The sequence below is a fragment of the Leucoraja erinacea genome, chromosome 36 (assembly GCF_028641065.1).
Source record: "Leucoraja erinacea ecotype New England chromosome 36, Leri_hhj_1, whole genome shotgun sequence".
NCBI lineage: Eukaryota > Metazoa > Chordata > Chondrichthyes > Rajiformes > Rajidae > Leucoraja > Leucoraja erinaceus.
In genome coordinates, this window is record NC_073412.1 from 9575856 (window position 1) to 9598574 (window position 22719).

Sequence of the window (22719 nt, forward strand, 5' to 3'; positions counted from 1 at the left end):
ACTGCTGTCTGTCTGACTGCAGCCGTCTGCAATTAAATGGAAAGGAAGATGCTGTTTTTACAACCAGTTTACGACCTCTCTGAGTTTTAAAGCCAATTAAAGGTTTGAAGTGTAGCCACTGGTGCCCTGAAAGGCTCTTAGAAGCAGTGTTGTTGAAACTGTCAGCAGCTGATACAATCACAGCTATCTGGGCTCTCTGGAAGTAACACTGGGTTAATAATATCAAGAGTTAGACCACCTGCACGGTTAAATAAATGACAAACACAAAGCTTCAGGTTTCTTACTTGACTTTAATTGAGGTTTTTTGTACAATAAATTAATCTGCCATAGCAGTTGTGTGAAGAGCGATGTAATTACTGCACAACCAGAGAGAGAGAGAGCAAAGGGAAACATTGAGCAAAGCATCAAGAAACCAGCTACTGAAGCAGGCTGCACCCACACTGCCCCTCTCCCTCACCCAGACCAAGCAAGGAGACAGGATTTCGTGTGTAGGGAGGAACTGCAGATGCTGGACCCAGATTCTTTCGGCAACATCACCTGTTCAGCCCCATTTCCACCAATATAACCTCCACCACGCACAAGAGACAGACGCTATTGTTTGCAGATGCCGAGAAGTGTGTTCAACTCTGGCTGGACAACATCTAATCTTGTGTGTGGGCCTAGACCTGAAGACGACCTATTCAGAGATGCTGCTTGACCCGCTGAGTTACTCCAGCGTTTTGTGTCTATCCCACGGCAGTGGTGATGTTCGCAGGGAGCGCATGTGGAACAATGGGCGGTGGAGTCTTGCAATAGTAATTACAGTGGTGGAGTCGATGCCTCACAGCGGCAGAGAACCAGGTTCGATCCTGACCCCGGGTGATGTCTCTGTGGAGTTTGCACGTTCTCCCCGTGACTGTGCGTTTCTCTTCCCACATCCCCAAGACGTGCGGGTAATTAGCCTCTGTAAATTCCCCCAAGTGTGGAGAAAGTGGATGAGAAAGTGGGATAAGATAGAACGGGAGTGAACCAGTGATCGATGGTCGGCAAGGACTTGGTGGGTCGAAGGCCTGTTGCAATGCTAAATCTTTCAATCAATTAATGACCAAGAATTTTGCTTTAGGTAGACAAAAATGCTGGAGTAACTCAGCGGGTGAGGCAGCATCTATGGAGAGAAGGTATAGGTGACGTTTCGGGTCGAGACCCTTCTTCATACTATTTCTTCTCTCCATAGATGCTGCCTCACCCGCTGAGTTCCTCCAGTATTTTTGTCTCCCTTCGATTTTTCCAGCATCTTTCTTTAGAATTTCACTTTAGTCACAAGGACCGACTAAAGATATTAAGTGAACGTCACATCAGCAGCAACGAACCTTCTCAGGAAGAGGATCAGGTGAAACGGCAACGGAAACGCCAGAGTTAATGGTGGTGTGTAGGTCACGTCACCGAACACTTGTAACGGAAGTGTCTCGACCCGAAACGCCACCCATTCCTTCTCTCCAGAGATGCTGTCTGCCCTGTCCAATACCTCTCTCCACTCTCCATTCCATGTAGGGCTGCTTTAAAGTGCTCCTCTCACCTATCATTAGGCTGAAATGTCTCCTGTCCATTCCCTCATCACAGATGCTGACTGACCCCGAGTTCCTCCAGCACTTTTTGTTTTGCTCAGGATTCCAGCATCTGCAGTTCCTTGCTCTCTATCATCCACCTCCCTTGTTATTCCCAAGAAGCTTAATGGGAACTCAGGGTACGGAACATACACTTGCTTGCTCACATTCCTGCCGCCTGGAACCGCACGAGATTGTCTCCTCTAACTCTGTGTCTCCACGTTCCACAGACAGTAGCCGTTGATGATAATGTTCCTGCTCCAGCAATGTCACTCAGCCTTTATTTTATTCCCTGCTCCACTACCACCACTGAATTACTATCCGTTGTTACTTATCCACCCTGTCTTCCATTCTTCCCTTCTGCTCTTCCTTCTCCTCCCTCTGATGCACCTCGCACCTGTCCTGATCTTCTCTCCACAGATGCTGCCCGACGCGCTGAGTATTTCCAGAGCTTTCTGTGTTTGCTTTTGTTTGTGTTTGGCTTTGAGGGAAAGGGGAGTGTTTTAAGGGAGGATCACTAGTGGTGGGAGGATATAATTGCTGTATGGCAGGTTTTCCGATTTTTAATACCAACAAGAGCACATTTACAAGGTCAAATTATTCGTATTTTTAAGATGCAAATCCTGTCCTTATTTATGAATGATGTCCATCTGACGTTTTGCTTTTCTGTCTGTCCCAATTTGGTGAGCATCTTCAACCTGAAATATTATCTATGCTTCTCTCTCCACAGATGCTGCCTGACCTGCTGGGTTTTTCCAAGATTTTTTAATTTATTTCAGATTTCCTGCATTTGCAGTTCTTTAATTTTCATTTACTGGCGTTTACAGGAAGCACTGCTTCCATGCAAGGAGCAATGGAAATGTGGATATTCAGGATTGAGAGAGCTGGATTTTTAATGTTGTTGAACAGGACATGGAGAGAGAGGGAGCTGGATTGTCCACTGCGATCTAACCAAATGGCAGAGCAGGTACAAGGGCTAGAGGACAGACACAAAAAGCTGGAGTAACTCAGTGGGTCTGGAGAAAAGGAATCTTGTCTCAGGTTGAGATCCTTCTTCAGACTGAGAGGGAGACATAGAGATAAGGGAGGGCAAGGTGTGAAAACAAGACATTGAAAGAGATATGGAACAAAAGGCAGCCTACACCTCAGCAGTATGAACATTGCATTCTCTAACTTCAAGTAACCCTTGCTTTCCCTCTCTCTCTATCCCTCCCCCTTTCCCAGTTCTCCCACCAGTCTGACTGACTCCCTGATTACATTTTATCTCTGCTTGCGTTGTTGTCACCTTCTAGCTAGCAGTGATATAGTCTCCATTTGGTGTTTTTAAGGTGGAGATTGACTTATTAAACGGAAAATTAAATGTTGATTCTTGTCATTCTGTGTGATAAACTTGGGTTGCTGTGACAAAGGTTTGAGTGATTCTGCCTCTTGAGTTCTTTGTGGATGGTACAGTTTGATAGAAATGGCGGGGGCACCCTATCACTCATGGGTGAATTGGCAATTTCCAAGCAAATGCACTCCTAATCGCTGCCCTGCCCTGGAGACCAAGTATGTCAAAGCTACGGGGAGGCCATGCCCAAAGAACAAGTAGCTCAGCGGTACAGGCAGACCCATACCCACCCTGGACACCAAGTTCAGATCCACCCCCCGATATTCCAGCACCCATGCTTCCAGAACACCTCTGGATTATCCGTTTGGCCAGACCAACAGCGGTCACGGCCACTGAGCGGAGTCCAGCGGTACTGGAACGGTCCGCCTATGCTGCTGAGGGAGGGAGATTCCGGCCCACAAAGTCAGCCTTGTAAATCGGCCAAGGGAATGGATCTGCCGGCTCCAGAGCCTCGAAGGCAGGCGGCAAGTCCTCCTCAGCCAGCATAGGCGCCACATTTTCAAGGGGAACTTCCAGGGGGGCGGGGGGAGTTCAAGAGCGCTCTCGTGATTATAGGAGTCACTGGCCCATCAGTTGGTGGAAAATTGGTGGTGGACCTGTATCTCAAAGGTTCAGACAGACCTGTCCCAGGAAACAAGTATCTGAAAGGTACGGGCAGACCAGTTCCAGTGAACGAGCACCTCGCATCTCTGGGCGGACCCAATCTCGAGGCCAAGTTTCATAGGTCAGAAGAGGTCTTGAAGACCAGTTACCTTAAAGCTACAGGTAAATCAATTCTGGAGAGCCAGGTTTTCCAAAACTACCGGCAGACCAGTCTAGGAGGCCAAAGTAATCCCAAAGCTACAGACGGAAGTTCTGGAGACCAAGTATCCCACAGCTCCAGGCAGACCAGTCCCGGAGAACAATGAGTTCATAGTTACAATCAGTACTATATTAGCTAGACTCACCCCAAGAAGGACAGCTACCAAAAGCTTTGCGGAAACATCAATCTCTGAGAAAAGAGGAGGATCCAGGGAGGGAACATCAAATTAATTAAATACACATGATTAAAATGAAGAATTAACCGTGATTCCATTGCAAGTTGGATCTGTGATGGGGAGAGTGGTGCAGGGGGGTTAAGGGGAGAGACAGACCAGCATTAAATAAAGGGGCAGTTTCTCAGTTGAGAGGGTGCAGGACGTAAGGATTGGCGACTTGTCTTTCAGCGGGGTGAACCATGTGGATATCTCTTCACCGAGTTATTCAGGGACCCCTGCGTGTGTTTTGGAAGGGGTGCTGGTGGAGTTGGCTGGCCCTGGGCCACTGGGTCACCTGTTTCTCCTGCCGTTGGTGGTTTGACAAGGGGGAGTGAGCGGGCGGGTGGGCGACCATCTCACCGAGGGCCCGCGTCACTGGGTCAGTGTCTCCACAATCTCCTTGGCCATCATCGTGCCGATCACCATCTTCTCACAGTTGACGGTCAGCTGGGCAGCGCCGTTGTCCTTGGTCACCAGGGTGATGAGGACCAGAGCACCACCGCTCACGGTCCGAGCGGCAAACCTGCCGGGGGGGGGGGGGGGGGGGGGGGGGAGGGGGACACAAGACAAGAGCAACTCAGCTCAGGAAACATTCGCCGGGGCGCCGTATCATGACCAGAATTACAAACAGAACTCTTACACTTCAATGACGTTAGAAAGTTTATTGTGTAGGGAAAAACTGCAGATGCTTAAACCGAAGATAGACACAAAATGCTGGAGTAAGTGCTGGGACAGGCAGCATCTCTGGGAAAAAGAATGGGTGATGTTTCGAGTCAAGACCCTTCGTCGGACTGTAAGTTTAGTAACTCATGTCGTGTGGATATAGCTGGCACTGGGGGCTAATTCTTGTTCATCCTTAAGTGTCCCTCAACTGAGCAAGTTGTTAAGTACACACTCACACACGCCAGAGTCTGATGAAGGGCCCAAGAAGTTGTCAGTCTGTTCCCTTCGCAGATTACTATGCGAGCTACTCCAACACTCACATAGGCCAGAATTGGTTCATTATAGAACACTAGTAAGTCGAGAAGGGACCGACCCAAAACATCACCTATCCATGTTCTCCGGAGATACGGCCTGACCCACTGAGTTACTCCAGCACTTTGTGTCTTTTTTTGCAGTTCTTTGTTTCTGCACTTTGCTTTTCCAATGACCAGGCAGTTCGTTAGAGTTAGGTACTTTGCTAAAACAACATTGCTTAAAGATAACATCCCTCCCCCATCTTAGTTCTCCGGCCACACAAAACTGGAGAAACTCAGCGGGTGCAGCAGCATCTATGGAGCGAAGGAAATAGGCGACGTTTCGGGGCGAAACCCTTCTTCAGACTGATGGGGTGGGGGGGGGGAGAAGGAAGGAAAAAGGGAGGAGGAGGAGCCCGAGGGCGGGGGGATGGGAGGAGACAGCTCGAGGGTTAAGGAAGGGGAGGAGACAGCAAGGGCTAGCAAAATTAGGAGAATTCAATGTTCATGCGAACCGGACGCAAGCAACCCAGGCGGAATATGAGGTGCTGTTCCTCCAATTTCCGGTGTTGCTCACTCTGGCAATGGAGGAGACCCAGGCCAGAAAGGTCGGATTGGGAATGGGAGGGGGAGTTGAAGTGCTGAGCCACCGGGAGTTCAGGTAGGTTATTGCGGACTGAGCGGAGGTGTTCGGCGAAACGATCGCCCAACCTCCGCTTAGTCTCACCGAAGTAAATCAGCTGACATCTAGAGCAGCGGATGCAGTAGATGAGGTTGGAGGAGATGCAGGTGAACCTTTGTCGCACCTGGAACGATGCCACGTTGCCACCTTCCCTGAGCTAACAATGATCTATTTTACATTTTCCTTGAACTTTATCCCCTTTGATCTCTCGTTTTCACACCTTACCCTTCCATATCTCTCGGAGCGGTCTCGCGGAAGGCAGACATGGGGGGAGATGGGAAGATGCAACGAGACCTGGGTGTCATGGTGGCAGAAATGGCATTAAAAGTATTTGCCGGCTGGTGGGGTGAAAGGGTGAGGACTAGGGGGACTCTGGTATGTTGCGATTCGGGGATGGGGCAAGAGGAGTGTTGAGTGGGTATGGAGCAGGGAGGTGGTACTGCAGTTGTATCAGGGTGGAGGGTGAGACCACCCCCCCCGTATTGAAGAACGAGGACATTTCCGGTCTCCTAATCTGAGGAAGGACAGATGCGGCGTAGGCGGATAGAGGGAGTAGGGATGGAGACAGGTCGCTGTTCACCAGACTGACTTCTTGGGATGTCAGGACTTTCATATGACCTTCCCCGACTGGATAACAATCGGTTTTTACATTCGCTAGAACTTTATCCCCTTTGATCTCTCGTTTTCACACATTACCCTTCCATATCTCTCGTTTCTCTCGCGGCCGATTAGGAAAGGGGGAGATGCAACGAGACCTGGGTGTCATGGTACACCAGTCATTAAAAGTAGGCATGCAGGTGCAGCAGGCAGTGAAGAAGGCGAATGGTATGTTAGTCGAGATAGCAAAAGGATTTGAGTACAGGAGCAGGGAGGTTCTACTGCAGTTGTACAGTGTCTTGGTGAGACCACACCTGGAGTATTGCGTACAGTTTGGTCTCCTAATCTGAGGAAAGACATTCTTGCCATAGAGGGAGTACAGAGAAGGTTCACCAGACTGATTCCTGGGATGTCAGGACTTTCATATGAAGAAAGACTGGATAGACTTGGTTTGTACTCGCTAGAATTTAGAAGATTGAGGGGGGATCTTATAGAAACTTACAAAATTCTTATGGGGTTGGACAGGCTAGACGCAGGAAGATTGTTCCCGATGTTGGGAAAGTCCAGAACAAGGGGTCACAGTCTAAGGATAAGGGGGAAATCTTTTAGGACCGAGATGAGGAAAACATTTTTCACACACAGAGAGTGGTGAATCTCTGGAATTCTCTGCCATAGAAGGTAGTTGAGGCCAGTTCATTGGCTATATTTAAGAGGGAGTTAGATGTGGCCCTTATGGCTAAAGGGATCAGTGGGTATGGAGAGAAGGCAGGTACAGGATACTGAGTTGGATGATCAGCCATGATCATATTGAATGGCGGTGCAGGCTCGAAGGGGTCCTGCACCTATTTTCTATGTTTCTATGTTTCCCTCTCCCTTGACTCTGTCTGAAGCAGGGTCTTGACCGGAAACGTCACCCATTCCGTCCATCCAGAGATGCTGCCCGTCCCGCTGAGTTACTCCAGCATTTTGTGCCTGTCTTTGATGTAAACCAGTATCTGCAGGTCCCTCCGACACATTTTCTGTTCCTGTCATAGGTTTTGAACCCATTTCCCTGAATCAATTATTCAACGCTACTCTATCACATGTACCCACGTTCAGTGAAATCCATCGTTTTGCAGACGACCACGTAAAATCAGACAGCAGATCTCTCCTAGACAGTACGCAAAGAGTCGCTCGCTTCTGCCACCGACAAAGTTACAAAAAGGTTCATGGAACAGTCTTATCTTCTGCTCGCAGCATTAGGATGGAGAGTGACACACGGTTCATTCAGAGACTAGGGTACTGAACTTGACTCAAGGAGACTTTGAAGGTAGGAGAAGGAAATTGTCTGGGATAGACGGGCAAATTATACTTAACGGGTTGACAGTGGAGATGCAATGGTGAAGATTTAAAGACCACGTGGATGAACTCCAGAAATTGTTCATCCTTGTCTGGCGAAAAAAATAAAACTGGGAAGGCGGCTCAACCGTGGCTGACGAGGGAAGTCAAGGCTAGTGTTAAAGCCAAGGAAGAGGCATATAAATTGGCCAGAAGAAGCGGCAAACCAGAGGACTAGGAGACATTTAGAACTCAACAGAGGAGGACAAAGGGGTTAATTAAGAGCATGAAAGAAAGCTTGCGGGGATATAAAAAGTTTCTACACGTATGTAAAAAGGAAAAGACGAATGTAGGACCCTTAGTCAGAGGCAGGTGAATTTATAATGGGAAACAAGGAAATGGCAGAACCGTTAAACGAGTACTTTGGTTCTGTCTTCACTAAGGAAGACACAAACAATCTCTTGGAAATACTAGGGGACCGAGGATCTCGTGGGATGGAGAAACTGAAGGGAATCCACATTAGTTAGGAAATGGTGATTGGTAAACTGTTGGGACTGAAGGCAGATAAATCTCTAGGGCCTGATGGTCCCAGAGTACTCAAGAAGAAGGCCCTAGAAATCGTGGATGCATTGCTGATCATTTTCCAATGTTCTCTCGACTCTGGATCAGTTCCTGTGGGCTGGAGGGTAGCTAATGAAACCCCACTTTTTATGAAAGGAGGGAGAGAGAAAACGGGGAATTATAGACCAGTTAGCCTTACATCGGTAGTGGGGAAGATGCTGGAGTCGATTATTAAAGATGTTTTAGCAGCACATTTGGAAAGCAGTGACAGGATCAGTCAATGTCAGCATGGATTTATGAAGGGGAAATCATGCTTGACAAATGTTTTGGAATTTTTTGAGGATGTGACAAGTAGAATGGATAAGGGAAAGCCAGTGGATGTGGTGTATCTGGACTTTCAAATAGCCTTTGACAAGGTCCCACACAAGAGGTTGGTGTGCAAAACTAGAGCACATGGTATTGGGGGTAGGGAATTGACATGGATAGAGAACTGGTTGGCAGACAGGAAGCAAAGAGTAGGAATTAACGGGTCCTTTTCAGAATGGCAGGCTGTGACTAGTGGGGTGCCGTAAGGCTCGGTGCTGGGACCCCAGTTGTTTACAATGTATATTAATGATTTAGACGAGGGAATTAAATGTAACATCTCTAAGTTTGTGGATGACACAAAGCTGGGTGGCAGTGTGAGCTGCGATGAGGATGCTATGTGGCTACAGGGTGACTTGAATAGGTTGGGCGAGTGGGCAGATGCAGTATAATGTGGATAAATGTTAGGTTATCCATTTTGGTGGCACGAACGGGAAGGCAGATTATTATCTGATGTCAGATTAGGAGAAGGGGAGGTGTAACGAGACCTGGGTGTGCTTGTACATCAGTCACTGAAAGTAAGCATGCAGGTACAACAGCAGGCAGTGAAGAAAGGCAGTTGGTTTTCATTGCGAGAGGATTTGAGTTTCGGATCAAGGAGGCCCTACTGCAGTTGTGCAGGGCCCTGGTGAGACTGCACCTGGAGTATTGGGTGCAATTCTGGTCTCCTAATTTGAGGAAGGACATTATTGCTATTGAGGGAGCGCAGTGTAGTTTCACCAGGTTAATTCCCGGGATGGCGGGACTGACATATGATGAAAGCATGGGTCAACTGGGTTTGTATTCACTGGAATTTAGAAGGATGAGAGGGATTGTTATAGAAACATATAAAATTCTTATGATTGTACAGGGTAGATGCAGGAAAAATGTTCCCGATGTTGGGGGAGTCCAGAACCAGGGGTCACAGTTTAAGAATAAGGGGCAGGCCATTTAAGACTGAGATGAGGAAAAACGTTTTCACCCAGAGAGTTGTGAATCAGTGGAATTCTCTGCCCCAGAAGACAGTGTTAGATTTCAGGACAGAGTTAGATTTCAGGACAGAGTAAGATTTAGCTCTTGGGGCTAAAGGAATCAAGGGTTATGGGGAAAAATCTAGAACGGGGTACTAATTTTGGATGATCAACCATGATCATATTGAATGGTGGTGCTGGCTCGAAGGGCTGAATGGCCTGCTACTGCACCTATTTTCTATGAACCAGGGCTGCCGCTGCACGTGGCAGCAGGTGGCCCCCCACTGAGCCCCTTTTGTTGTCGGTGCCCCCCCCCCCCTCTCGCTGGGTTCCCCTTCATTCTCAGCCGACCCCGACATGGTCTTCTTTGTGTAACGTGATGTAACTTGACCTCCTTGGCACCAAACTATGAATCATTGTTTATTTTTCTGCTGCATTGGTGGACAGGGAGTGTTTGCTGTGTCAGCCATTCAGCGTCAAAGTGTGCTGAATCCTAATGGCCACACTCTCTCATCAGGAATCTTTGTGGATATACAGCTATGTATGTCCCTCGCTAGGGCAAACCGTGCTCACATAGTAAACCTGCCCTATCCATATACCCATCCAAACGTTTCGATAGTTCCTGCCTCAATTACCTCCTCCGGCAGCTTGTTCCATACACCCGCCACCCCTTGTGTAAAACGCCATGGTTACCTGTACTCGTCGCTCTGGCCACAGGGCACCCGCCCGAGGTTAGCTGTCGACAGCACCCGCTGGACAACGGCCTGGTCACTCCGGCATTGCTCCGTGAGGGTCAGCTTCTCATTGATTTCATTCATCCCCATCAGTTTCCCTTTGAAGCGTGGCAGGAAGAACAAAGCAGCGTTAGGACAATGAGCATCAACATTTAACTCAATCTCCTCTCTCCCTCAACCGTACAGTTACTTGAAGGCCCCAACAATAACACCAATGCACCAGTGTCCACTCAAAACAGTACAGTTTCCCTGACCTCTTGCTCAATTTGGCCTCGATGTGTATCCATGGCAAGGGAGGGACTTCCCCACGGTTTACACCTGTGAGTTCAGAGATACTCTTACAGGGTCTTGGTGAGACCACACCTGGAGTATTGCGTACAGTTTTGGTCTCCAAATCTGAGGAAGGACATTATTGCCATAGAGGGAGTGCAGAGACGGTTCACCAGACTGATTCCTGGGATGTCAGGACTGTCTTATGAAGAGAAAGACTGGATAGACTTGGTTTATACTCTCTAGAATTTAGGAGATTGAGAGGGGATCTTATAGAAACTTACAAAATTCTTAAGGGGTTGGACAGGCTAGATGCATGAAGATTGTTCCCGATGTTGGGGAAGTCCAGGACAAGGGGTCACAGCTTAAGGATAAGGGGGAAATCCTTTAAAACCGAGATGAGAAGAACTTTTTTCACACACAGAGAGTGGTGAATCTCTGGAACTCTCTGCCACAGAGGGTAGTCGAGGCCAGTTCATTGGCTATATTTAAGGGGGAGGTAGATGTGGCCCTTGTGGCTAAGGGGATCAGGGGGTATGGAGAGAAGGCAGGTACGGGATACTGAGTTGGATGATCAGCCATGATCATATTGAATGGCGGTGCAGGCTCGAAGGGCCGAATGGCCTACTCCTGCACCTAATTTCTATGTTTCTATGTTTCTAAAAGAACATTTGAGACACGGTGAGATGGTGCCATAGTTTGAATCCTGGTGAGACCCAACTCATGCCCAGATCTTTATGGGACTTGAGGGATGGGAGTCTCTTGTGTCCGTTGGTAAGGTGGGGAAGGTTATCTTTGAGGGCTTTCCTTCTAAAGGGTTCACCTGTCTCACCTGGGGCGGAACAGGTGTGTGGACAACCTGCTTCCTCAATGATCCCTTTGAAGTTGCAGTGCTCACATGAAGGATGGGTGTGTGAGTGCATGTGCCCTTCCCTGCCCCACACACGCCTTTCCCACCATCTCCTAGCAGTGATTTGATTAATGAACGGCCTGGATAGAGTGGATGTGGATTGGATGTTTACACTGGTGGGAGAGTATAGGACCAGAGGGCACAGCCTCTGAATAAAAGCTTGTACTGTTAGAAAGAAGAGGATGAATTTCTTTAGCCAGAGGGTGGTGAATCTGTGGAATTCATTGCCACAGACGGCGGTGGAGGCCAAGACGTTGGGTATTTTTAAAGCGGAGATTGATAGGCTCTTGATTAGTAAGGGTGTCAAAAGTAGGCAGGTGCATGGGGGTGAGAGAGAGAAAGATAGATCAGCCATGATCAAATGGCGGAGCAGACTCAATGGGCCGAATGGCCAAATTCTGCTCCAATGTCTTATGGCCAATGCAGCAGGAATACATGCACCAGCTCGCAGCCTCTCACTTCGTGCCACTCTGCCCAGTTGCTGCCACCTCTCTACCTCCCCGCTTCCTCCCCTGGGTGGTCTATCAGGAAGGGGATCTAAAACAGAACCACCACCATGATCTTTGCAATCTGCACGTTATCTGCTGACCAACACAACCCGCTGGGGAAACGTGTCCGAGGTTTGCATTCAGCCGAGTCAAACAGCACCACGGTCCTTCAGGACAGTCATAGTGTCATGCAGCACCGATACAGGCCCTTCGGCCCAAATTGCCCATGCCGATCAAGATGCCCCATCTACACTAGTCCCATTCGGCCCACATCCCTCCAAAGTTTCTATCCATCTACCCGTCCCAAATGTCCCTTAAATGTTGTTATTGTACCTGCCTCAACTACCTGCGTTGGCAGCACGTTCCACATTATCACCACCCTTTGTGTAAAGAACATTGCCCACAGGTTCCTATCAAATCTTCCCCCCTCTCAAGGTAAGTCTTCCCCCCCTCTTGTTCACCAACCCTGGGAAATACACTATGGGCATGCACCTTATCTCTCCCACTCTTGATTTTATACATCTCTGCAAGTCTGAAGAAGGGTTTCGATCCTTTTCTCCAGAACCTGAAGGATCTTGACCCGAAACGTCACCTATTCTTTTTCTCCAGAGATGATGTCTGCCTGCTGAGTTACTCCAGTTTTGTGTCTATCTACAAGATCATCTCTCGGCCTCCTGCGCTCCAAGGAATAATGTCCCAGCCTGCCCAACTTCTCCCTATAAAGTTAGGCCCTCGAGACCTGGCAGCATCCTCGTATTTCTCAGTCTGCACTCATTTCAGCTTCACGGCATCGAGCTGGGGGTGACCACACCTGAACACTATTCTCCAGGTATTGTTCAGTAGAGGTTGTGAATAATCCCAGCTCAGGCCAGTGTCAAGTTGAGAAATGGCCACTGTCCCTGAATGGATTTAGAATAGTTCTTGCCCCATTTGGCAGTGGTGGTGGGATTGATGTTAGCGGGTTGATAGTTGAAAGATGCAATAACAACAACGCCACACACAGCCTCATGAACCTGTGGCATTATTCAGTGACATTACTGAGAATGGACACCAGCGGGCCCTTCGGACTCTCATGTCTGCTCTACCATTCAATAAGACCATAAGTTCATAAGGTACAGGAGCAGAATTAGGCCATTCAGACCAGCAAGTCTACTCCGCCATTCAATCATGGCTGATCTCTTTCCCTCTCAGCCCCATTTTCCTGCCTTCTCCCCATAACCTGACACCCGTACTAATCACAAATCCGTCAATCTCCGCCTAAAAATATCCATTGAATTGGCCTCTGCATCCGCTTGTGGCAATGAATTCAACAAGTTAGCCACCCGCTGACTAAGGAAATTCCTCCTCATCTCCTTCCCAAAGGTATGTCCTTTTATTCTGAGGCCTCTGGTCCTGGACTCTCCCACTAGTGGAAACATCCTCTCCTCATTCTCTCTATCAAGGCCTTTCACTATTTGGTAAGTTTCAATAAGTCCCCCTCATCCTTCTAAACTCCAGCGAGTACATGCAAGGTGCTGTTAAATACTCATCATACGTTAACCCAATTATCCCCGTAAACCTCCCCTGGACCCCCTCTAATGCCAGCACATCCTTCCTTAGACACGGGACCCAAAACTGCTCACCAAGGCTGATCTTGTCGCTCAGTAATCTTGTTCCTGCACAGTGGCCCCCAATTCCCTTAACATACACTGACCTTTCATTACAGGAAAGTGCACAAATCCCACTGGATTAGTTGTTCCCTCATTCCCAACTCCAGGATTCACAGAGATAATAAACATTAACTGTGTGTGTGTGTTTGTTTGTGTGTGTGTGTGTGTGTGTGTGTGTGTGTTTGTGTGTGTGTGTGTGTGTGTGTGTGTGTGTGTGTGTGTGTGTGTGTGTGTGTGTGTGTGTGTGTGTGTGTGTGTGTGTGTGTGTGTGTGTGCGTGTGTGTGTGTATGTGTGTGTGTCTGTGTCTATGTGTGTTCTGTGTTTGTGTGTGTGTGTGCGTGTGTTTGTGTGTCTGTGTGTGTATATGTGTGTTCTGTGTGTGTGTGTGTGTCTATGTTGGTGTCCTTGTGTGTGTGTGTGTGTGTGTGTCTATGTTGGTTTCTTTATGTGTGTGTCTATGTTGATTTCTTTGTGTGTGTGTGTGTGTGTGTGTGCATGTTGGTTTCCTTGTGTGTGTGTGTGTGTGTGTGTGTTTGTTTGTGTGGGTTTCTTTGTGTGTGTGTGTGTCTACGTATCGGATTATTTGTGTGTGTGGGTGTCTATGTATCGCTTTGTGTGTGTGTGTGTCTATGTTGGTTTCTTTGTGTGTGTGTGCGTGTGCATGTTGGTTTCCTTGCGTGTGTACGCGCGTGTGTGATGGAGTACTCTGGAAGGAGGAATCTCCCTGCTCTGGTTTTCCAGTGAACACTGTGCCGGGGGTAGCGCCTTCAAGCCCGGGGAAAGGGAGCAGCCAAGCAAGCATGCACCATTTCCCTCACATCGATACATGCGCAAGCGATGCAATGCTTCTGTAACGTGGTATCACCGCATCCAATTGTTCCCTACACCAGCTGGGGAAAGGGAGGGATGTTTGACCAAGACCACTGGGGTAACAGAACACTCCTGGGCAGAGTACGGACAAGATGCTCCTCTAGGACCATAACGCACAGACATTACAGACAAACACAGCGGCAGTGTGAGGAGGATGTCACATCCACGGGGAGACACACTGAGTCTTGCCGGGCAGCTACTTACCGGTGCTGGTGTTTAACAGCTGTTCTACGAGAGCAAGAGGGGGAAACAAAGTGCAATGAGGTAAGAGAAACCGAGTTAGTGTGACAGCTCCCTGACCTGAGCTTTCAGCTGGGTCCCTGTCGTGCTTGGGGAGGTTGGGTTACAGATAGTCCCAGATCCAGGGACTGACTTACACACCCCCCACTCCCCACTGGGAACGGTAAGACATGCCAAGCCCCCAACTACTTCAGGGACAGTTTCTTCCCAACTGAACCATCCTACCAACAACAAGAAGGCAGTCCTGAGCTACTATCTACCTCATTGGAGACCCTGGAACTATCTTTGGTTGGACTTGATCTTGCACTAAACGTTATTGATGTATATTCCCTTTATCATGCATCCTTACACTGTGGATGGCTCGACTGTATTCATGTCTTGTCTTTCCGCTGACTGGTTAGCACGCAACAAAAGCTTTTCACTGTAACTTGGTACACGTGACAATAAACTGAACTCAAACATACTGACTGCCTGCGCTGTACCAGGGACTTTGGGCTTTGTTTTGTTTATTGCACCACATTGAGAAGACAGTCTGAGGAAGGGTCCCAACCCGAAACGTCACCCGTTCCTTCACAGATGCTGCCTGTCCCGCTGAGTTACTCCAGCTTTTTGTGTCCATCTTTGGTTTTAACCAGCGTCTGCAGTTCCTTCCTACAGCCTTGGTTGTACCTAGGTGGACAAAAATGCTGGAGAAACTCAGCGGGTGAGGCAGCATCTATGGAGCGAAGGAAATCGAAGCGATTTCCTTCGCTCCATAGATGCTGCCTCACCCGCTGAGTTTCTCCAGAATTTCTTGTCTACCTTCGATTTTCCAGCATCTGCAGTTCCTTCTTGAACCCTTGTTCAGTTTTCAGGAAGGAGGCTTCACTGGCAATGCCGGAAATAATTACCCACCCTATTCGCCCACGGCAAACTTTGTGCCAGCTGCCTTCTCGAACCGCTGCAGTCCTTCTAGTGAAGGTGCTCTCATGGTGCTGTCAGGGGGGGGTAGCTCCAGGATTTAGACCCAGAGACATGACTGGGAGTGAGGAGACAGGGTAGGGTTTATCCTGAGCTGTCCCCCTACTCCCTGTTAGTGTGGGACAGGTTAGGAGCATGTAAATACTGGCATTCGCGCTTTGAAATGCAGGGATCTAGCAGGTAGGAGAGCCCATCCTAGTGTTTGCTTTCAGGAAACACAAGGAACTGCAGACGCTGGAATCCTGAGCCAAACACAAAGTGCTGGAGTAACTCATCAGATTTTCAACAAAAAGACTAGTTCTGCCAGGCAGAGGCGAGTGAGGGGAAATGATTGCGTGACGCAGTGGTTCCATCCTGACTACGAGTGCTGTCTGTACGGAGTTTGCATGTTCTCCCTGTAACCCCGTGGGTTTTCTCCGGTTTGGTCCCACACTCCAACGACGTACAGATTTGTAGGTTAATTGGCTTCGGTAACATTGTAGAATTGTCCCTAGTGTTAGATAGTGCTAGCGCATGGGGTGATCGCTGGACAGCACGGACTCGGTGGGCCAAAGGGCCTGTTTCCACACTGTATCTCTGCAGCCTAAAGGCTAAAAGTAAAGATTGGGTCTCTGTTCAAAGAAGAGAACCAGGGGGTTAATAAAAGGCAAGAAGGGTCCCGATTGGAAATGTCATCTGCCTATCCCTTCCACGCCCACTGAGTTCCTCCAACACTTTTGAGTTTTGCTATTTTTTTTCTTGTCGGTTAATTCCCAGGACGTAAGTATTAATGTCAAGGCTAGTCTCCATTGCACATTAAAATCTCCCCTCACTATCACCAGGTGTGTCAGTCACACTGGCCTGAGACTGGAATCCTATCCGGTCCAAAGCTATAGTAGATACAAGGATCTGCAGGTGCTGGAACGTTGAACAAAAAAACACTAAGTGCTGGAGTAACTCAATGGGTCAGGCAGCATCTGTGGTGAACAAGGTGAGGTTTTGGGTTGGGACCCTTCTTCAGACTGATTATAGTGATGGGGGGGAAGTTGGAATGAGGTAAGGGTGGGACAAAGTGGGGTAAGTGATAGGTGGATACAAGTGAGGGGAGTTAATTGGCGGATGGGTGGACAAAGGCCAAGATGTAAAGGAGAGGAAAAGCTGTGAGATAAGGAGAGAAGGAATGTCAAATGTTGGGTTTTATGCTTGCTCCCCCACTATACCAATCACCTGAAGACGGGTCCTGACTCGAAACGTTGCCTATCCATGGCCTCAGGCTGCCTGACCTGCTGCGTTACTCCAGCACTTTGTGCCTCTTTTTTGGTAAATCAGCAACTGCAGTTCCTTGTGTCGACGGAATACTGACTGGCTGGTTTATGTTGGATGAAACCCACCCAAGGGGGACATTCGCAAGCAGCGAGGAGATTCCCCTGTGTGTTACCAGGCTGGGGAGGGGCCAGATGCCCCACACTGATTAAAATCAGTGTGGGGCATCTGGAACTCAGGCAAGGCCAGCATTCCCACTGCACCACAGACACTGACAATACAGCTCACCCCCTCCATGGCACACTGGTCAACCTGAGGAGCACCTTCAGTAACAGACTGGTTCCACCAAGATGCAGCACAGAACGCCACAGGAGATCCTTCTTCCCTGTGGCTATTAAATTGTACAACTCCTCCCCTCTGTTGCGGGGTAGACCGACTCCCCTCCCCACATTCCCTCCCCAATCTTTGCACTTTAATTTCATGTTTCATGTATCTTGTGGTTTATGACTAATGGTAGACCAATGTCCCTCCTGGGATAAATAAAGTTCGATCGTATAGTATTGAGAGGTAACGGTGGATGCAATGATGGCCGGTTGCCCCGTGACCACTCGTCCAGCACGGCCATCGGTGTAAGTGGGAGCTGGGCCGGAGGGAGTCCACTCTACAAACTGAACAAGTAGTGTTGACCCCACCAAGCCTCTCCTGCTCTGATTGGCCGGCTGTTGCCGGGTAGACCCCGCCAGGCCTCTCCTGCTCAGATTGGCCGGCTGTTGCCGGGTAGACCCCGCCAGGCCACTCCTGCTCTGATTGGCCGGCTGTTGCCGGGTAGACCCCGCCAGGCCTCTCCTGCTCAGATTGGCCGGCTGTTGCCGGGTAGACCCCGCCAGGCCTCTCCTGCTCAGATTGGCCGGCTGTTGCCGGGTAGACTCTCACCTTGCTCCTTCTTGAAGGAGTTCTCGGTCATGAAGATGGGCATCATCAGCTCCCCCACCGGCGGCTGGATGGACATGTAGAACTGCCGGGTCTGTGAGCTGCAAGAACAGGGGGGATCACCGTCAGAGTAGGCACACCCATCACCTGGAGACACCCACCGTGACCAGGGGACCCGGTGCCGAGAGAACTGGGGGAGACACCACACCAGGAGTTGACGCCACACGCTGGGAGAAGTGATCAAGAAGGCTCATCAGCGTCTCTTCTTCCTGAGGAGACTGAAGAAGGTCCATCTGTCTCCTCAGATCCTGGTGAACTTCTACCGCTGCACCATCGAGAGCAATCTTACCAACTGCATCACAGTATGGTATGGCAACTGCTCTGTCTCCGACCGGAAGGCATTGCAGAGGGTGGTGAAAATTGCCCAACGCATCACTGGTTCCACGCTCCCCTCCATTGAGTCTGTCCAAAGCAAGCGCTGTCTGCGGAGGGCGCTCAGCATCGCCAAGGACTGCTCTCACCAACCTGGACTGTTTACCCTCCTACCATCCGGGAGGCGCTACAGGTCTCTCCGTTGCCGAACCAGCAGGTCGAGGAACAGCTTCTTTCCGGCGGCTGTCACTCTACTCAACAACGTACCTCAGTGACTGCCAATCACCACCCCCCCCCCCCCCCCCGGACACTTATTATTTTTTATTCAAATCGTTTGCTATGTCGCTCTTCAAGGAAGATGCTAAATGCATTTCGTTGTCTCTGTACTGTACACTGACAATGACAATTAAAATTGAATCTGAATCTGAATCTGAGAACACGCCCGCCCGCACCGGGCACCCATCCCATCGCACTCCCCCGCCCGCAATCCTCACTCTGCCCCCCCCCTCCGCCCAGAGCAGTGCAACCCAGCACCCTCTGCCCCCCCCCCCACATGCCTGCCCCCCCCTCCCCAAACACCCTCCCACCCCCCCCCCAATGCCCAGGAGTCCCACTCCACACCCTCTCACCCACAATCCCCCTACCTGCCCCACCCCCCCGTCCCCAAACCACCCCCCCCCCAATGCCCAGGAGTCCCACTCCACACCCTATCACCCCCACTTCCTCAATCTCCCCACCCACCCGTTCTCTGCCCCACATCTCCCACCCACCCTGTAGCACCCGCCCCTTCTCTCACACTGATGCAACACAGGTGCCCACATTTGTCCCAAATCTCTCCAAACTGATCCTATCCATGCACTGGTCCAAATGTCTTTTAAATGTGTAGGAAGGAACTGCAGATGTTGGTTTAAACCAAAGATAGACACAAAAAGATGGAGTAACTCAGTGGGTTAGGCAGCATGTCTGTCAGCGTCACCTATCCCTTTCCTCCGGAGATGCTGTCTGACCAGCTGAGTTACTCCAACCTTTTGTGTCGATCTTCTGTCTTTTAAATGTTGTTATTTACTTCCCTCAACTAATTCCTCAGGCAGCTCGTTCCACACACCCTCCACCCTCTCAGTGTCAACGTTGCTCCTCAGGTTCCTATTAAGTCTTTCTCCTCTTACCTTAAGCTTATGTCCTTTGTTTAAGAAGGAACTGCAGATGCTGGAAAATCAAAGGTAGACAAGAGTGCTGGAGAAACTCAGGGGGTGCAGCTGCATCTATGGAGCAAAGCAAATAGGCAATGTTTCGGCCCAAAATGTTGCCTATTTCCTTTGCTCCATAGATGCTGCTGCACCCGCTGAATTTCTCCAGCACTTTTGTCTACCTTTAGGCTTGTGTCCACTGGATTTTGGTTCCTCTACCCTGTCAATTCCCCTCATGATATTATACACCTCTATAAGATCACTCCTCAGCCTCTGTGCTCCATGGAATAATGTCCTAGCCTTCCCAACCTCTCCCTATACCTCAGACCCTCGACTCCAGGCAACACCCTCTGTACTCTTTCCAGCTTAACGACATCCTTCCTATAGCAAGGTGATGAATACCGAATATAATACTCCAAATGCAGCCTCACCAGTATCTTGGTTTAAAGAATCATTGGGCAAATTCCAATTCAATGCAGTCTTGAACTTTCTCTGCCCCTTCCATCTATGTTGTTCCAATAGACAATAGGTGCAGGAAACATAGAAACATAGAAAATAGGTGCAGGAGTAGGCCATTCGGCCCTTCGAGCCTGCACCGCCATTCAATATGATCATAGCTGATCATCCAACTCAGTATCCCGTACCTGCCTTCTCTCCATACCCCCTGATCCCTTTAGCCACACGGGCCACATCTAACTCCCTCTTAAATATAGCCAATGAACTGGCCTCAACTACCTTCTGTGGCAGAGAATTCCACAGATTTACCACTCACTGTGTGTGAAAAATGTTTTTCTCATCTCGGTTCTAAAAGACTTCCCCGTTATCCTTAAACTGTGACCCGAGTAGGCCATTTGGCCCTGAGCTTGAGGGCCAAGACCAGTTTGCTTCCCCCTTTGACTGTTCCTCAGTGGGGTCCCTGCAGAGACAGACGTGGGCCTCACAGACCACCACTGGCATGCAATACTCCAAATCCACCGAACCACTGTGAAGATAGACACAAAAAGTTGGAATAATAGACAATAGGTGCAGGAGTAGCCCATTCGGCCCTTCGAGCCAGCACCGCCATTCACTGTGATCATGGCTGATCATCCCCAATCAGTACCCCGTTCCTGCCTTCTCCCCATATCCCTTGATTCCGCTATCTTTAAGAGCTCTATCTAGATACAAAAAGCTGGGTAACTCAGCGGGACAGGCAGCATCTCTGGAGAGAAGGAATGGGTGATGTTTCGGGTCGAGACCCTTCTTCAGACTGATGCTGCCTGACTGGCTGAGTTACCCAACTTTTACCTACAACATTCTATGAAGCTACAACATCAATACCCCGGCATTGTTTAGATTGAGGGGAAGGCGTATAAAGGGGATCCTGAAGGCTACGTTTATTTTACACACACACACATCGAGCGATTAACTATTCCTCGCTGACAGCTCTGTCAGGGACCTCACTGCCACTCACCACAGCTGGAAGTTGGCTGCCTGTGTGGAATCGCAGAAGTCAATGCCCATGGCCTCCGAGGCAACGTCACCGGGCTGCAGGACGTCTGTGGACGAGGACAAGAGGGAAAATATCTCCTTAGAATAGACCATCGAAGAAGACGGAGAATTGCATCTTTGCAACACCTCACAACCTCAGCTCATTGGTGGTTATGACCCACGGTGTATTTTCGACATGCAGCCGTAAGGTGCCTGGAAGGCAATGCCCCGTAATCCCAATCAACGTTTCTGGGGAGATGATTTGAAAGGATGAGCGCGGCACGGTGGCTCAGTGGTATAGTTGCTGCCTTACATTGCCAGAGACACAGGTTCGATTCTGACTACGAGTGCTGTCTGTTTGGAGTTCGCACGTTCTCCCTGCTACAAAAAATGCTGCAAACCCTTTCTCTTTTATTGTGGCTTGAACAGTCTCCCCCCTCACTCTCTCTCCCCACCCCCACCCCACGCCCCACTCACTCTCCCACCCGGCCCCTCCGCCACTCACTCTCCCGAGGTGGAGTGTGGGGTGTAGACTGGCTGAGACTCCCACTGATTCCTCCCACATTCCCATCAACCCCCCCCCTGGATTCTCCCCTCAGCCACACACCAGGGGCCATTCCCAGCGGCCCACCAACTCACTGACCCGGTGCAAGATATCGACTCCCTGATGGTTCTCAGGTGGAGGGGAAGCTGAGCGGCGTTCCCGCTTGCTTACCGATCTCCTTGAATCCCTGCATCCTCATCCCGGAGTGCAGCTTGGGCTCGTTGACGTGGAGGTGGCGGATGTCCATGTCGGAGTTGTTGGTGAACTGCATCTGCACGGAGACCATGGCTTGGTCGGGGCTGAAGGGGCGCCGGTTGAAGTGGTAGCGCACCGCCAGCCCCTCGCCCGTCAGGCGATGCAGCAGCTCGTAGGTCTTCACGCGGCCCAGCGACGGACTCGACATCTGCAGCGGGAAACAAGGAACGCCGGGGTAAAGCTCCCACCCCGGTTGGACATGGAATGGAGTCGCTGCAGAAATCGGGCGTGGAGTGCAAGGGCCCGTCAGGAGGTGAACCGGGTTAATGACGCCGTTAGCTAGGTTGTCCCCGGAACACAAGATGGCCGACGTGGAGAAGAGAAGCGTCCCTTGTAGCCAGGGTCAGAGGGCAAGGAGCACTGCCACTCCACCTAGGGTCCGTCGGGGGAGGAGCAGCTCTGCTATCAGCTACCGAAGAACTGTCGATGGTATCCAGGGACCAAAGATGTCCCGGTTGGGTTGCTCCTAGGCCTGGTCAAGCTGGCCATCCACGAGTCAAGACGCCAGGTGGAAGAGGGCTTTGTCCAAGCCAGATGCTTGCCCCTTTACCGGGGTTACGTCCACCTGTGCCCAGGTGGTGTTACAGAGGGGCATCGTTGTATCGTAGTTATCTAGTCTATTTGTATCATAGTTGTTTGGAAATTTAATGTCTGAATAATAATTTTGTAATGTGGTGGGTGTGTTGCCACAGCCTTGTTTTGTATCGTGATAGTAATTAAATAAGTAAGTAAGTTTATTGGCCAAGTATTCACATACAAGGAATTTGCCTTGGTGCTACGCCCACAAGTAACAACATGACATACACTGACAGTTACAAATGACTCAGAAAACACTAAACATTAATAATAATAAAACATTAATGATAAAACACCATTGATCAAGCATGTGAACCAACAAAATACCGGATCAAAGGGAGGATACAGATTTTTGGCTGTTGAGTAGAGCAAATAAATTACTTTTGATTAAAAAAAAAGAGGAAAGAAAGGGACTATAGATCACGAGCCGAGCGGATTGGGAGCTGCTCCGGTCGAACCATGTGGGAATCTGGACTTTGATTTTCTTACTGCAAGTACAAATTTCATTGTTCTATCTGGGACATATGACACTTTTGACATATGACATAAAACACTATTGACTCTTGAGCACGATAAAACGGTTCCCCACATGACTCCCCACATCAC

General features: G+C 49.5%; 1 protein-coding gene across 8 annotated transcripts in view; it reads right to left on the minus strand.

Annotated features, from left to right (window-relative positions):
* Positions 1–270: 270 nt before the first annotated feature.
* The window catches only part of LOC129713537 (AP-3 complex subunit beta-2), an 86383-nt gene continuing 63934 nt past the window's right edge, over positions 271–22719 (minus strand). For 5 of the 8 annotated variants that reach the window (XM_055662642.1, XM_055662641.1, XM_055662643.1 and 2 more), the window contains 6 exons: positions 21454–21685; positions 20722–20806; positions 17713–17810; positions 14542–14565; positions 10109–10247; positions 271–4512 (listed from right to left, as the gene is read on the minus strand). In XM_055662642.1, the coding sequence (XP_055518617.1) occupies positions 4362–4512; positions 10109–10247; positions 14542–14565; positions 17713–17810; positions 20722–20806; positions 21454–21685 (729 nt within the window). In that variant the 3' untranslated portion in view covers positions 271–4361. The remainder of the gene's footprint in view (positions 4513–10108; positions 10248–14541; positions 14566–17712; positions 17811–20721; positions 20807–21453; positions 21686–22719) is intronic. The other 3 variants (XM_055662645.1, XM_055662644.1, XM_055662639.1) reach the window with 1 other exon arrangement.